This window comes from Homalodisca vitripennis, chromosome 1 (genome assembly GCF_021130785.1).
Source record: "Homalodisca vitripennis isolate AUS2020 chromosome 1, UT_GWSS_2.1, whole genome shotgun sequence".
NCBI lineage: Eukaryota > Metazoa > Arthropoda > Insecta > Hemiptera > Cicadellidae > Homalodisca > Homalodisca vitripennis.
Window position 1 is genome coordinate 116051993 of NC_060207.1, and position 17556 is coordinate 116069548.

Here is a 17556-nt window from a genome sequence, read left to right on the forward strand (position 1 = left end):
CACCTTGTGATTTTTTTCTATGGGGTTTTTTGAAATCCCGTGTTTATGTGAACCGTCCAAGAACCCTACAAGATTTGAAGACCAACATCCGAGAAGAAATTGCCAACATAACACCTGCTACGCTAACAACAGTCATGACAAACGCCAGAAATCGGCTTACGCAATGTATGGAGAATGGGGGACGTCACCTAACAGATTTGATCTTCAAAACAATGTAAATAAAAACTTTAGACATGTACCTACATTATAAAAAATAAATAAATATTTTCTGATGCATACAATAGTTTTTATTGAGTTTTGAAAAAAGGAAGTTATGCTGCCGCACCCTGTACAACTACCTAACCTCACTTTTTATTTATTTAAGCACTGGTTCACCTGCTGTATCCCACCATTCACCAGTGACTGTTAATTATTTCAACAATAAAATAGTTTGCCTTTTCTGAAATACCCAGTGAATAATTTTTTTTAACTTAAATTGTTTTGTTGTGTACTAATTATAACTTTAAATTGAGACACCTCTCACAATGTTAAAACTAAAAATTAGGTAAAAAAAACTTTAATATTTTTTTATGGAAGTATAATATCAAGAGCTACTTATACAGCCATTTTTAGTTACTATGTATTTAGGAGTTATGAGTAACTAACATACAATTTAGCTTAACCTTACTTATTGGCTAAAGAGTATGGATGGGAAAATAAAAATATTTATATAAATTGTTATATAACTTATATTACAAATATATTGGAATGTACTAATTACAAAAATAACACTACAAATTAATCACACAACCGCAATCAAAATCTACTTATTGTAACTATTTAAGAACCAAAAAACCAAAGCAAAAATTTAATGAATCCCATAATACAATGGATTTTCTGCGAAATGACATATTGCAGATCAAAGTAGAAAATAGATCTAGACAGAGCCTCTAACATTTTTCCAGCTAATTATATTAAAAACTTATTAATAAAAAATAAAATTGAATGAATGAAAATTTTTATTACCTTTTATAAAAGTCATTATTCACTGATCGGGTTAGTAACAAACATAATTTCCATTCACTACTTTAAACAAATACTATTATCATGATTTATCAATAAATAACTTATGCAAGTTGCATTCACTGCATTTTGACTTGTACATTTGAGATTTTCAAGATTTGAAAATAGAATACTGTTTTTGAAACTCCTAGCAACTTTAATAAGTTTAAAATGCATTTAAACAATTAATATTGTTAAAACAAATAACAAATAATTTTAACAAATGTTTTAGGAAAAACATATTTAAACCAACATTTAAACCTATTGACAGCAAGACATTTGAGGTGGGTGTTCAGAAACATCATGCGTATCTAATGAAATTAATATGTAACCTAATCAAAATATTCAGTGACTTGCCGTCAATAACATGGTATTCCTTTAAAGAATCATGTGAAAAATAACCACTATCATATTATTAAAAGTACCATGAGTTACATGACTATAAAACTATTGTAAAATAATTTTGGTTACCACAAAGCCAACAATGTACTATTCATATTTAACCCTAGTTAACCCTAGGATTGGCATGGACTAGCAACGTACTGAGTGTTTTAAGGTACCTATAAGTGTGTTTTTCTAATTTTTGTAACTACAATTGATTAACTCTAAATAAATCATATTACACATAATCTTTCTCAGTACAGAACAAAGAAACATGTTTTACTGAATTATTTTTGTTTACTTTTAATTTAATTTCTTAATGCTTCAATAACTATCTGATACTTGTTTTGTTATTCATCCCTGGAAGTTTGTTGAAAACTATGAGAAAAAAAATATATATATACATATATCCAACTCCAAATGTTGTCGTTTTCAGAAATGTATATTTTATATGATTTAACCTTACATTCTCATTTTACTTAACTAATAAAATAAATAAACAATGCTGGTCACCAGCTGTTGCTTTGTAAACAAGCTGTGTAATACAGCATGACATGCGTTCTAGTAGTAGTAAAAACATAATAGATGTCAAATTACGTAATACATGATTATGGGATAGAATTAGCTAGAATGACATAATACGCTAAAATAAAAAATGATTCCATAAAATTACAATAGCACATTCTCTGGAAGTTTCAGCAATCTGTACATCTACTGGATTTAAATAGTGTTAAACCTAATATTTTAAAAGTTTAGTTCTTCCTCTTCACAACCATATACATTTGATGGTGATCAGATAATATTTACTACTTCAACAGTTACATAATATCAAAACATGTTAATGTGCCTGCCGCATATGTGCGGTGTTGGCACTTAAGACGACGATCTAATACAGCACATATGTGGGACATGCCACTTCTAGAGTCCAAATATTTTGATGAGGCCAAGTCTGTTTTAATAAAAGTTACAAAAGATAACTTAATGTAGACCAATTAAAAGGTTTGTTTGACATTTTTTTCATTGATTAGATTTTTTCAATGATTTCAGTGTAACTTGTTCAATTACTACAGGATGTTTATTCCAGTTCCGGAGGGATGGGGATATTCCTCAATAGAGCAAACTTCTTCAGAGCTGAGTAACGAGCCTGCAGATCCTGTAGCTGGAGTCTCATGGTAGTGTTGTCATCCTCCATCATCTCCATATCTCTATACTCCTGGGACTTCTCTGATTCCAGTTCGTCTATCTGCTCAATTCTCTTGATGCGGCAGCTGTCAACATAAGGAATAATTAACCATTATATGGTGCTGAGTAGCAAGCATGTAGATCCTGTAGCTTGAGTCTCATTGTAGTTATGTCGTCCTCCATCATCTCCATATCTCTATACTCCTGGGACTTCTCTGATTCCAGTTAGTCTATCTGCTCAATTCTCTTGATGCGGTAGCTGTCAACATAAGGAATAATTAACCATTATATGGTGCTGAGTAGCAAGCATGTAGATCCTGTAGCTTGAGTCTCATGGTAGTTATGTCGTCCTCCATCATCTCCATATCTCTATACTCCTGGGACTTCTTTGATTCCAGCCCGTGTATATGCTCAATTCCCTTGATTAGGTAGCTGTCAATAGAAAGTATATTAATTATTGTTAGATTAAAAAGACCACTGCATTGTTTATTCAGCTTAAAACCCTCACTGATGAATCTCAACTTTGGGTCTCCTGAAATTTATAATTAAAAATGATTTATAATTTTTAAATGAATTCATCGAAATACTGACATTTGAATTTATTTCAGATAGGCACCAGGTTTGTTCTAGGCTTTCCAAAAAAAGTAGTGGGTGGTCTAATAAGGAGAGGTAATGATTACTACTATTGGGTCTGGGCATCAGATGGTACTGCTTGTACAGAGCTAGATTATTTGTGTAATAAATTATACCTAGAATACAATAGAATGCCATATTCTTGTTTCAGTTATTTACATTATTTTTTTCTAGTGCTGTTGGTAGTATTATGTTTAAGAAAATTATGAACAAGATGGACCTAACAATAGAGTTTTAGGAAAAATGATACAATCATATCATAATTATTTTGTTTATTATTTTATCATCTCTTTGTTTCTAACTCTCCTTATTGGTGTGCTTACTACCCTCCTTCCCCTCGCTTTTACTCAGTGCAGATGCAAGGAATGCAGGCAGTCTCAATTCTGTGGCCAGACATGCATGTAACTGGCTTTTTAACGTTGTCTTATTGGGCACAAGTATGATTATACTTTCAATAGTTCAAGATCAACTATGATCAACAATAGTTCAATAGCATACATGATCGGGCAATGGTAAACCTCTAATTATTTAGTAAGATCTTCAGTTTAGTTTAAAGTACACACGACATTGGACCTAACACCAAACTCTGAAATATGCAATAGTCATGTTACTATACCTCAATATGTTGTACAACATTTTACCTGTATTGGCAAGACTTTTACAGCACAAAATTTAGATAATTTAAGTGACAAGAATGGTTTTGTCCAACATTGAGATCAAGAAAGCTATGGTGACATGACTGGGCACTGTCCAACATGTGGATAGTCCAAGCCATAGTGGCAAGACTGGTACAGTACAACATGTAGATAGTTCAGGCTATACTAACACAAATGGTCTTTTTAACATGGGAGTAATTCAAATTGAAATGACAAAGACGGTTTGTTTGAACATGTGGACCATTTCAGCTATAAAGGAAAGACTGGTAGTCCAATCTGTTTACCACTTGAGCTTCAGTTGCAAAGCTGAAGTAGTCAAACATGTGAACCATTCAATCTGTGAGAACAACACATGTGGAAATTCAATCAGACTAATAGGCATTATTAAATTAAGACATAATATGAATTAAATTAAATTAAACCTCTCCCTTAGCAATACAGGTGGTTGAACCATAAGACATTGGGACATGCTAACACAGTCACATAACATTTCTTTGTAACCTATTACAATTTATTTCAATAATATACTAAACAACTTAACACTTTAAAATTTACTAAATGTTTTTATTAATAATTTAATGTTGAATTTCAATTTCTCCTTACACTGTGTAATGAATATTGTTGGAAGCTGACAATTATTTATAATTTAATAAATTTCTAACCTGTGATTAATGAAAGGCCCATTACATAGTAACCATCAGTTCGTGTGGCAATGGAATGTTCCTTGACAATGCAAATGCTTTGAATGCAGAGAACTGCGCTCGAAGTGCGTCAAGCTCATCTCGCATCACATCGTTCTCATGAGCCATCACCTCTAAATCTTGGTACTCCTGTGATTTCTCTATTTCTAGCTCATCTTTCTGTTCAATCCTTTTTTCACGGCAACTGAAAGCATAATAACAGAATAGTTTCAAAATCGATGTGTTAAAAGTTTTTGATTTAGGTCTATTTTATGTATAAATTATATTTTTCTTCTGATACGCTAAATGTTACATCTCAACATTTTTAATGAATACTAAACATAAATAATGAAAATGAAAATAAAAGAAAATGCTAATGTCACAGGAAGAAACTGTCTGTATACATTAATCTGCTCCCAGGTTTCCAACTTAGCTCTAGGTTTGCACTTATTCTATGGTAGGATTATAATGCTGCAATTTATCATTTCTAAACTCTTCCTAGTTATTATCCCTCCCTTTTTCTATCCTAACATTTTACACAATATTGCATAAAAGCAAAAGCTATCAATTAACTAAGAAAACTTGGAACCACAAACCTTAATTTGAAATTAAAAACTTCTGGATATTCCATATGAATCAGAGATTTAAATTTTGTATAAATCAAATTGGCTCGTATACTTTGAACAATGCACATTGAGTATTAAAAATTATATTATTTAATTTAATTTAATATTTTAAATTAAATTAAATTAAATAATTTAATTTAAAATATTTAATTTCAAAATTAAATTATTTTCTGAAATATTAGATTTATTCAGTTTCTAATTAGTACACAATTTAATTTACTATTAACAACATTGTATATCTAAAAATCATCTACTGGTTAGCTAACACAATGCAATAAATAAGGTTTGTTTTTTACATCAATATATTAATTGGCCAGGTAACTCGTAGTAATGACGGCCCCAACCATGATAATGGTTGTGGAAAGAAGGTTGTTAAGTTAAAAGTAAATATGAGTGGAGCCAAAATAAACTGTCACTTTGGATTCCAAAGAAGAAGAACAAGTGAAAACATTAACTGTTTATCCACTAATTATTGAGAGCTTTGATCATCTATAAACCATAATAAACTTAAGCTGATAGACTATTTTTGACAAGTCATATTATTTGACAACAATCCAATAGCTATTCAAAACTGAAGACTCCTACATGCCCCATTACAGCATACGGCTGATTGGGAAAAGTTATCAAATGCAACATGCAAGACGAATGCTGTCAAAGCTTCAGGAGGGCCCAATAGAAGACTATCCATTCTATTATTGAAATTAGTAATAATATTCACATTATTCATATTAAACCACTAATAACTATTGATATCTCTAATTAACTGAATACAGAACTGGGCTGAACTAGGTGGTTCACATGTTGTTCATTGTAGTTTGCAGTTAGCCTTAACTCTATAAATTACTCTTTTAACCCTCGAAGTGGCAGAGATAAAATGTGCCAGTGGCAAACAGATTTTGGCAAATCCACAGTATCAATCCAGGAAACCAACAAAAACAATAAAATATCATTCATTGATTGTTTATCATTTGTAAATTGAAAAAGAGGATAGTTCAGTCCTCAAAACGTAGTTTTCCATTTATATAAAATTTAATGATAGCAAATGTTTAAAATTCTGTTAACTATTCAAATCACCCACATCAAAAATAGATTTTAAACAAAGCATTGATACAGTATTCATATTTTAGGTAAACTACAATCTGACAATAAGTTACACCAAAAGGTCCTTACCACTCTGAGGGTTAAAAATAAAATAATGACTATACATAATTTCACTTTGCATTTTACTTTATAACGATGAAACTTAATTCTGATTTCAGTTTATCTAAATTACACAAAGTATTTGGGGATTATTTTACTCCAAATTACATATAGGCTATTCATATTGTATCTTTCTATCACTTCCAACAATATTCATTCTGGAAATGCACAGTTGAGTGAAATACTATCTTACTATCAGAAATATATGCTTTTAAGTTCTATAGAAAAATCTCATTCTATACAAGGACAGAATGAGATAAAACAATTTTGTTTGAAAATTAGTCTTAGAAGTGGAATTATTCATATTTAGATTTGAACCGTCTCAAGTACAAAATATTCACAGTTGATTTAAAAACACCTTCAAATTTCCTTTTACTAATTAGGGCAAGAAATAAATTAAAATGCTACCTCGCAGCATAACCCCTGTTCTTGAGTGTACGACGTCGCTGCTTCATACGAACGATCTCATCGCGAGTAAGGCCACGCAGTTTCAGCTGTCGGTTGAGGTCACGCACAGAGATTGTCACCAGCTCATCATCGCTGATGTCCACCACTGGCCCAGGAGATAGAGGGGCCTAAAATTTCATATATTTATCATTTATATATTTCCTTACTTAAAGGAAATAAAACGAAACAAGATGTAAAAACTGTCAGCCATATCGTAAAAGTAGGTATGTAACACATTTGACACCCTATGACCATTGTTTTGACAGTGGTACAACCCTTGCCTAAACTGTGTTGCACTGTCCATACAGTGAGGTTACCAAAGTTACAGTGCTCATTTGTTTGTTTCTAAGTGCTACATTCTTACATTAGATCACTGAAACTTCTAAACAGTGTTCTAACTTTGTGACACTTTAGTTTGGCCTGGAAATGTGGGGCAACTAAGAAAAGCCCAACTGCTGGGTTTCTGTCCACTTTATACTATTGAAGAGACAAAAGAATAATTAATAGCATAGATATTAATTGATTTTTGTTTTGTCAAGCCGAAATGGTTGCTGCATAGAAAGTTATTTTTATCACTGAAGGATAGCAGTCTTGTCATGGATATTCTTCCAAAAACTTTCGGGATGAGAGCGATTTGTCTGTAATTGCCAGTAACCCTCTTGTAAACTCAAACCTGTTTTATAGTTATTACCTACTGCAGGGCATCTTATCTTATAGTTTTATAGTTATCTTATAGTATCATGTTCAGTTTCTGGTTGGAATTAACAAAGTTAAAACATGTTTTTGTGATACTTTACGTTGAAATGGAGTAGTCTTTAAGTGAACAAGAGCATATTATAATCCTGATGATGAGAGGCTACGGAGACCAGGCAAGATCTTATGATGAAGTAAGGAATTTTTTTTTAATGACACTTATCCCAATCGCAACCCTGTATCGTAATCAGGAGTTCCAAAGACAATTCAACGATTCCATGAAACAGGTAGTGTTAAAGACCGCCCCAAACCTCGACGACAAAAACCAGCTACAAACGAAGCATTGTCACTTGACGTTTTACAGTCTGTTGTAGAAGATCCTCATGTCTCAACAAGAAATGTTTTTCAAATATTAGGTATATCTCAGACATCAATTTGTAAGATTTTACATGACAGTGGTTATAAAACGTACAAAATTCATTCAGTTCAAGAGCTAAGTGAGGAAGATTCTTATTGTCGAGTAGAATTTTGTGAAATAATAATGCGGAACTTTAATAAGGATTTTTTTTTGTTCATTGCAAAAAATTAAAAAATAATTCTTTGCTGTAAATAATTCTTTTAGACAAAGGTATAAACAAGCTAAATTTTAATCTAACTCCCGTAATTTTAGCTCTATTAATAAGTTTAACATTCAAACTCGGGCATCTGTATTTTTTGATCCGAGAATAAGCAGGTGTTTTGCAACAGGAGAGTTTGTTGACCAGCAGCACGATACGTTATCTAATATTTAATATATCGTACATGAAATTAAATATGATGACAAAGTAGGGCCTACATGATAAAGTATTATTAAAAAACATTTATGGAAAGGAATTTTTATGCTGTAAATTTCTTTTCAAAATACTTTTTGCGGCTTGTTGTTTTTTCTCACTTTTGTCACAATTTTGCGAGAGTTTTTCTCAATATCGTCATATTTTCTCAGCTTGTTTAACAAAATGTGACAAAAGCGATTGCAGCTTAAACCGTGCACTAGGTAGATTTTTATTAGATTTTTTGAAATATGTTACATTTAGTCTATGTTTTTACTTATTAGCGAATAAAACTGAACATTATTTAGATTGTTGAAAAATAGCTGTTTGAATTGAATGACTTTAATAAATACAAAAATAAGCACTGAACATTCAGGTGTTTTAATCCTGATCTGTAGCATCAATAGCAATACAATATTTGGATATAGTGTCAAGTTTTTGTTTTTCAGCTAAAGGTCAATGGACCTGAGAATGGTTAGGTGAGTTTATAATATTATTAGATAATGTTTGTGTTACCCACACTACTTAACACCAGTTCTAACAATTTCTTAAAATAGTATATACTTTCATTTCCATAAAGAATTTTCAGGTGGTCACAAAACATATATTGCACAAAGATCTAGGGGACTGAGAGGAATTGCTATTTCTGGATGGGGGAGGATAACAAACTGAGGCATAGGTTTCAGGGGAGAGGTTATCAAGTTTATCAACATTCATGTGAGAATTTGAGCTGGAAGAATAGGTATACCATCTGCATTTTAAGGTGATTTAAGAATTTTCCAGTATTTATTTCTGTTTAAGTCATGTTGGTCTCAGTTTCTACCATCATGGTACATGGTGTACATATTGAGCTCGTCTGTTAGAAACTAAGCTTAGTAATTTTCGTTACAAGAAACTTATCAAAGTATGCTGATACCAGAGTTACCTTGGCTGCTTACTATGGGCTCATCTACCCCTTTCTCAGAAACGCGCGGTAGTGGTTTGGGGATGTGAAAGTGTATGCACAAAATTCGTTTTCAAACTCCAGAAAAGGTCGTTGACAGTGGTTTTTGGGAATCCTTGTAGAGCTTCATTAGATCACTTTTTAAGAAGTGCAGTTCTCACATTCCCTTCGGTTTGTGATAGGAATCATCTTGAACTGCATAACATTTGTTCACCAAAATCTCCACCTTTTCAAATCACATAATACCCAACATCGCCACAATCTCCGTCACTCTAATACAATTACCATTCTTACCAATAGAACTAGTTTTTTTTTTTTTAAGACATTTATTAGTCGGTGGCATTAAACTCTATGATGCTCTCCCAAACTCTATGAAAATAAAAAGTCCATTTTTGAGAGGGAGGTCAAGCGGCATTTGGTACAGTGGACTTATTACAGTGTCAGGGTCATTCCACACCAATTCAACCAAAGAAAAATCACTTTCTCACCCACCATCTCAGATTTTGATGAAACTTGGCTTGTTTGTTCTACCCATGAAGATAAGTCACCATGCCAAAATTTAACACTCTACCTCTTACCGTTTCCTTTTTATAGCCTTTTAAAGTTTTGCATTTCTGCAAATTCTAAGCTATGGATATCGCAAAATGAAGGATGCTTACGTTTCGAAAATAATTTGTAACTTTTTTATTTACCATTAAATCTCCATGAAAATTTATAGGCTTATTCTTAAAACAATGAAGATTCTAGAAAAAAATACCTTAAACCTCTAAGTTAACCTACTAGGGCTGAAAAAAATATTTTGTTTGCATCTTTGTATTTTTTTTTTAACTAAGACATAGTTTAGCGTTACATTAAATATCATCAAAAGGGTATGTGATAATCACAAAAACTTTTTTTTCTAAATAATCCTTACTAAAAACAATAAAAACCCAATTAAATGTGTTATTATCAAATCTTTTACTGTTTTAAAGTTAAACCTTGGTTTAATAGAATGTCTGGTTATTTATCAAATTCCAGTAAAAAAAAAAAAAAAATACTTCTAGGACATGGTAAAATCGGTAAAACCGAAATGTTACAACTTATATTTAACATAATAAAACACAACAAAGGTGTCAAAACCCCATTAATATTTTTTCATCATTTGATAGCCCATTTAGTAATGATTATTTAGAAAAAAAGTTTTAGTGATTATCACATACCCTTTCGATGATATTTAATGTAACACTAAACTACGTCTTAGTTTTTAAAAAATACAAAGGTTGAGGTTGAATCATGGTCACAAAAGGTCACATGACGCCTGATGTGGATGTAGAACATGGAAATATTGCTCCGAGCTTGAACAGTTGTTCCATTTTTTATGTTCTAGAACTTCATTATTTCTCATTTCCACCCGTCAAACCTTTGTTTTGTTCTGTAGGACGATTCTAATAAGTTAATTACGCGAAACTCGTATTTTGCCGCTCCGGCCTTTAGTGACAATTACCTATAAAACCTAGTAGGTTGTTTGGTCCATATTTTGGGTTCAGTATTTTCAGATGGTCATAATATCAAGAATTGAATACTCTTGTGGTTGTAAACCCTTATTATACTGCAGCTATTGAATTAATCTTCAACAATATTATTATTCTGGTATGTAAAAACAGCTGACAATGATTAATTATGAATATTAATAGGTCAAATGTTTTTATATTCAATACTGTAGTTTAGATATGCTTTTTCTAATCCATTGTTGATTGTGTTGCTAGCAGCTTATTGTACTGCAGCCAAACTTTAATACTACAGTGAATGTGTCAAAACTGGACTATCTATGGTTAAATCATCAAATTAAAAGTAACGGGGACTATATCAGAAAATTAAAATTACATTTAAATAAATTTAGACCTAGATATTACTATTATAAGCTTAAATCTTTAAGCTTATAATTCAATATTGAATGCAATGGAAGAATCACTAGGCCCGTTATAGTAGCCTTGGTCTACCACAGATATTATACTGTTCTTACTATATTACGTGTAACAGCTTTATAACCTATGTATCTGAAGATGTAAGTACATACCAGTGAATGTTTTCTCTCCCCACGTTTGGATTCTGGGGCCATATGCGAAATCTACCGATGTAGTTTGTAATAAATAGACTTAAAAGAATCAGACAAAGGCGTCATCCGCCGACTAGTTGAAATATAAAATTGCAAGTCATCTTGCAACGTCATTTCAGGACAGTTTTCTATCAGGTTCGTCTGTTTGAGACTTCGCTTCAGCAGACGACAAGCGCGCAATCTTTGGAGGAAAATGTACAACTACTGAGTGCACTTTCGAGACACAGCTGTAAATAGAAGCTGGGTGTTTTTGTTTTGTGGCCTACTTCTTCCTCTCATCTCAAAGTCAAAGGCGACAAGCTCAGGGGTTCTAACTTACAAAGAGGATCTACTCATCTTCTTATAAATAAAAATGATTGGCGAAATGTGTTGGTAAGCGCTAATCTCGATAATGGCTGGACCAATTCGGTTAATTCTTTTTGTAAAATGTCCATTGAAATCCGAGGAAGGTTTTTCTGAATAAAATATTAAGAAAAGTTACCTGTAATATTTTGTAATTCAGAAAAAATTGTAGTTTTTACGTTTCATAATCCAAATTAAACTGGCACTAAACAGCTGTTGACAGCTATAGTTCGAAAAACTTACTGAAACATCTGTTTACATTTAAATTTTATCAATAATACGTAAACCGTGCTTGATCGGTAGTCATGCAGATAGTAAATAAAGCATTAAGGTATAAATTTTACTCCAGATTGCGCCAGGGACGAACTAAAATCATCTAATTCATTAAATGTTGTTATAAAACTAACCTTAATGAACAAAGTTATGAATGTTTTCACATAAGTTACTTTAAACTGGTGGGCTTCCTTGACATTGTGATATTACATTTTAACAATGGCTTCTGGAAAAACAGAGAAATGATTACTAACATGCCTCAACGATTTATTCTTTCCCTGGCTACAGTCCAAAAAACAAGTGTAACGCAAAAGTGTAATAACGATTATTTTTTAATGTTGCATAACTATTTCTTTTTTGTGTCTTCTCTTTTTGGCCTCAGCTTTAGCTAACTCTTCTTGTTTCTTCTTTGCTGTCTTCTCTTCAAAAATGTAATTCCATTTCTCCGAAGTCACAACAAAAAATACCCTTTCTATCACTCTGGTTCCTTTTCGTTTATGTGTCTGGCCATGTGAGGAAATCGACCAATACTGAGCATTCGTCTTTGTTTTGGTTCCAGACATAGTCGCTACTTAAACTGGGTTTTCATGTGTTGTTGGCTTTGTTTGTTTCCTGGAATTATGTTCCGTGTGAAGTTTTTGAATAATTGAAATTACATTGACGGGTTGGACATATTTCACTACCATGTTATGTTTGCGTTCCTTTTCTATAATCGTGGCCTCTGCAGAATGTAATTTTCTTTGAAATTTCTCCCACTATCTGTAAAAACTCGTAGGAATAGCGTTTACTTTCAATAACAGTTTATATGTTATTGAATTTAGTGACCATCTCATCTCTATTATAGATTCAAATGAACTCTTTCTAATTGTCCAATCAGGTTTATCATCAGAACTTTGGGGTTTTATGTGTATTGTATCTTTACCGATGTACTTGGAAAAATCAACACTATTAACATTCTACGGATAAATTCCACAAACTTTGAAGCCATTTTTCAGAGCACTACATTTCAGTTTCTCTACTACATATTTCAAGATTGAGGCTACATTTTCTTTAGTAATGGCTTCATTGGGATTAGTTATTCGCCATTCCATGATACCCTGCTTCCAATTGATGTTTGATTGACCTAAAGGCAGTATCATTTACAGGTTGCTGGGTTTTAGTAGCATTAGGATACAGGGCAATAAAAATAATTTGTAATTCTGAGCAAAGTATACTTGATTGGTAGGTCAGGTGTGTTTTATGACCACCCACAAATAAAATCACAGGAAGGGTCACTTCTTGTTGAATGAAATACTGGTTGAATACATTTCCTACATATTCATAAAATACTGTCACTATGACCTATTTCCCAGTAGTTAGGAACAAATATATTTATATCAGCAGGTATTCTTTTATAGGAAAGGTCCTATATTCATGGGAGGTACATGTTTGCCCACAGCAGAGAATGTAAACATTCGGTGACAGCAACTCTAGATTTGCCTTGTTCAACTTTATATACACACGGTACATTGACGAAGGTGAGGATTTTTTAAACAAAACAGGTGATGAAAGTTGGGTCTGTCATGTCACACCGGAATCCAAAAGCAGTCAATGGAGTTGTGACACACCCCCAAAGGAACAAAAATTCAAGACGACAATATCTGCACAAAAAATGATGTGCACTGTCATTTGAGATCGGAAAGATGTTTTGCTGATTGATTTTCTTCCAAGAGGTGAAACCATTAATTGCTGTATTGCGAAACCTTAATAAAACTAAGGCGGGCAATTCACAACAAAGTAACGGAATTGTGTTGCTCCATGACAATGCTCGACCCCATACCGCTGGTGACACTCAAACATTGGTTCGACAATTTCATTGGGAGCAGTTCGATCACTCGCCCTGAGCCCAGACTTGGCACCGTCTGACTGACTACCACTTGTTCCTGCACATGAAGCGCGAGAAGCGCGGCGGCCAACGCTTTAAAACCGACGATGAAGTAAAAACTGCCGTGGAATCGTAGCTACCTTCATTAGCGGGAACCTTCTGCGAAGACGGTATAAAGAAATTGATCACCCGGCAAGACAAGTGTTTGAACATCGGTGGAAACTATCTCGAAAAATAGTTTAAAGTTTGGGTTTTTATGTAGAAATAAAATTGTGTTGAAAAAAAATGTTTTACTTCTTTTTTAACTGTACTTACTTTATGAACACGCCTCTTATATGATTAAACTTTATTTCAGTTAACATTTTTATGCAATGTAAACTTTAAGCTTTAATTGTTTAATGAAGTTTTGTTTATGTGAGTATGTGTGTTGTCAGTCTAAGAATAACTATATTACCATAAAATAACAACACTATGACAATAAAGATTAATTTCTCAATTCAAATATTAGATTCACAGAATTAACATGCCGCAAAATAAAATTCTTGTTCTTATTTTTATTAAACAAGTATACGCTCGGGAGTTATTCCGACTAGGAATTACGCTGTACACTTAAAATTATACATGTTACAAACAGAATTGAACGCTTAATTTATACATACACATATTTGAGTTAAATGAGATGAATTTATACGATTTGGCTGAACGTAAGCGAAGCCTATTACTCAGGAGGATATCTTGAGAAGAAATGTAGCTATAGATTTAAAATTTTGTCTAAAACTTCATTTCTACATAACCAAAATCGAGTTGGGCCTTAGCGCCCTTAATGGGATTTTAATATGGACGTCCTAATTGTTTACAATAACTGAGAGACATATTTAATTGTATAATCTGTTTATGTACAACACACAGTGTACTGTTTTTTAGTTTTCTTATTACTTTTATTGTGGTCACTTGTCCTGTTACGGGAATAATGAGCAAATTCCAAGTAAACCATTTGCTTGCCTTACTATCATGTTTTCACATAAATATTACAGCATTGTTAAAAGTATATTCTATTATATGTAAGTAAATGACAGTTCCATCTGCACCGATCTGAAATCTTTTCGTTTTTATAAAAATACAGCGGTCATTCAAAGGCAGCGGAGATATGTCAAAACCACCTAGATTGTTAAGTAGTGACTCGATTATGTGTAAGTGGGGGAGATTGATTTTGCGTATCGCTATAATGTCATGTGGGACGATAAAAACATAAGATCTTGTTATAGCTATGAGCTGACTGTTCGATAACAACTTGTTAACTTCAATTTCATGACGGGATTTCCAACAATTACAAGAAAGGTGTTATGTAAAGTCGGTAAATTATTGTATATCATCATTACTTCTTCTATACGGCGGCCGGTACTTTTCCGTAGTTTTCACCAAAGACAATACAACCCAGACATGTCATTGCAGTTAATAACTAGCACCATTCAACATAATAATTAATGTTAATTCTGAGTTCTTGACATCGAATCACGCTGCAAACCGAGCTTCAGTCTTGTATTTTATCTGTTCGGTGGTGTCATTGTTAAAGTCTAGTTTGGTAATATCAATCGCTACATTGCATGCGGTACAGTACGTATTCGGTAATACGCAACTATTTTCAAGCATAACTGGCTAAATAAATTCCAATCCTAGACGTCTTACTGAAGCTAAAAGAGAATTAAGCTAGACGTGTCTGCCGGAGCATATTGATTCCAGTGCGAGTTCTGTGTTTCGGCGCTATTGACCTACCTATTTTCACACAAAGGAACAATATTATAATAAACTTTAACAACAATTTACTGAACAGTTTACATATCTTATTAATTCTACATATATTAATAGATTTTACAGCTACGGAAAGATTACTGCGAAATGATTTCAATGTTAGAAATATGGTAACGTTCCGGGCACTCGACAGTGTAACAGAAAATTGGTATAACGTATTGTCAAGTACAACACATACTGCAACAAATAAACTTTATAGAAACGTAACACGAGACTCACTCAATTGTAGAGTAAAAATGTTCAGAACGATTATTTATTATCTGTAGCCTATATTGTGTAAACTCGAGCGTTTTACAGCTACAGATACAAAGTATTGATATTGAAGAAGTTTAGTTTCTAATATATTAAAATCACCAGTGAAAATAATGAAAACAATATGATAAAACTGTAATTATTTGTTATCCCAAAGTGTTCTGTATGCATGTGTTATATTATACAAAATGTTTCAGCTATAGCATTGAATTTTGATACAGATATTTGGAGTATTATTAGATATAATAGAAACAGACACATATAATATAATAGAAGGTGTAATATGTACAACGAGGTTTTCAACAGGGTTTACAACCGTTAAATTGTTTTCCACGATTTTTGTTTTTGAAATTGGTTTTAACATACTTTAATGAATTTTGGTCTTCTAAATATTAACCTAGGTGGTTTTGAAAATTAAATGGTCTTTATATTCTGATGATGATTGTAGAATATGAAAAGCAGTTGTGATTGTAGGATTTATTTTTTTAAGTCCAGGGTAGAATATGGTAATAAATTTAGGTTCTAGAGGAAAAGACTTGTTATAATTGAAATTTCTCGACATATGAATTTGAATTATTACAAGTTTTTAAGGGTAATTTAACTTTTTGAATGTGTTGATGTATTTGTTGATTTTGAAAGTTAATTGTTTAATATAATTAGTGAAATCTGACTCTTTGCTACATAAACTTTTTGCTCAAGTAGCTAAACTTTTTGGAATATTCTTTTTTACACGTGTTGGGTGGCAGATTGTATAATTTAAGTATTAAATGAGCCCATAAGAATATTTTCAAAAGAGCATAAATATGTCCTCTTTCACTATATTGGGAAAACAATTTAACTTGTCTATACTATCTTTTCAATAATTTTTAAACTGTGTTTTTTTTTCATCACTGTGTAGAATAAAGATTTTTTTATCAGTTTTACGAGAATATTCTTTTGAAAATAATAAAATACATTATTTAGTAGATAGTAATATTGAATTTATAGAATACTTTTGGAGCCGACAGTAAATCAATGTAAATTACTGTAAAAAACCATAAATAATTCAAGAACAATGTGTGTGTGTGTGTGTGTGTGTGTGTGTGTGTGTGTGTGTGTGTGTGTGTGTGTGTGTGTGTGTGTGGTGTGTGTGTGTGTGTGGTGTGTGTGTGTGTGTGTGTGTGTGTGTGTGTGTGTGAGTGTGTGTGTGTTTTAAAATTGTTATGTTTGATTTGTTATGTATCCTAAAAGACAAATGATTGATTTTTCTTAAGATTGTTTATGACAATATTGGAGATTTGAAGATGATGATATTAAAGCTCATTGAAGGAGTATTTCGGAAAATTACTTTGTTTTGTTTAATGTTACATACTACGGGTTCAAAACCCACGAAAGACTATATTTTTATGCTGTTTATAAATTAAAATAGATATCATACATTTTTATTTGTCAAACATTTTCAGAGAGAATAGACTTTAAAATTAGGTATAGCGCAAAAATTGTTTTTCATTTTTAATATTTCATTTCAAAAGTAAAATCCTGGATATAACGTTTTTAGTGTAGTATTTATTAAAGTCCAATTGAATTATTCTTAGAAGGATTATCTGTTTTCTATTTTGTTAGGAATAAAATTAAAACAAGGTAATCTGTT

At 32.2% G+C, this 17556-nt stretch overlaps 1 protein-coding gene across 3 annotated transcripts; it reads right to left on the minus strand.

Moving 5' to 3' along the window:
• Nucleotides 1-711: 711 nt before the first annotated feature.
• Nucleotides 712-11573, minus strand: LOC124369764 (transcription factor MafK). Of its 3 annotated transcripts, none has more exons than XM_046827855.1 (4): nt 11348-11568; nt 6808-6974; nt 4556-4778; nt 2555-2690 (listed from the first exon to the last, which is right to left on the minus strand). In XM_046827855.1, exons 1-3 carry the CDS (start codon nt 11387-11389, stop codon nt 4577-4579), a joined length of 411 nt encoding a protein of 136 aa, XP_046683811.1. In that variant the 5' UTR covers nt 11390-11568; the 3' UTR covers nt 2555-2690; nt 4556-4576. The 3 variants fall into 3 exon arrangements, with proteins under 3 accessions (XP_046683819.1, XP_046683811.1, XP_046683804.1); XM_046827848.1 differs by lacking the exon at nt 2555-2690 and adding an exon at nt 2751-2863 and having other exon boundaries at nt 11348-11571; XM_046827863.1 differs by lacking the exon at nt 4556-4778 and having other exon boundaries at nt 712-2690; nt 11348-11573.
• Nucleotides 11574-17556: the final 5983 nt, after the last annotated feature.

Bases quoted from the DNA above. Each gene is read 5' to 3' on its own strand.
- LOC124369764 (XM_046827855.1), bottom strand. From the start codon at position 11,389: ATGGCCCCAGAATCCAAACGTGGGGAGAGAAAACATTCACTG. The intron at 6,975-11,347 runs GTATGTACTTAC...ATGAAATTTTAG, and splicing joins GGGAGAGAAAACATTCACTG to GCCCCTCTATCTCCTGGGCC. The intron at 4,779-6,807 runs GTAGCATTTTAA...TTATGCTTTCAG, and splicing joins AACAGGGGTTATGCTGCGAG to TTGCCGTGAAAAAAGGATTG.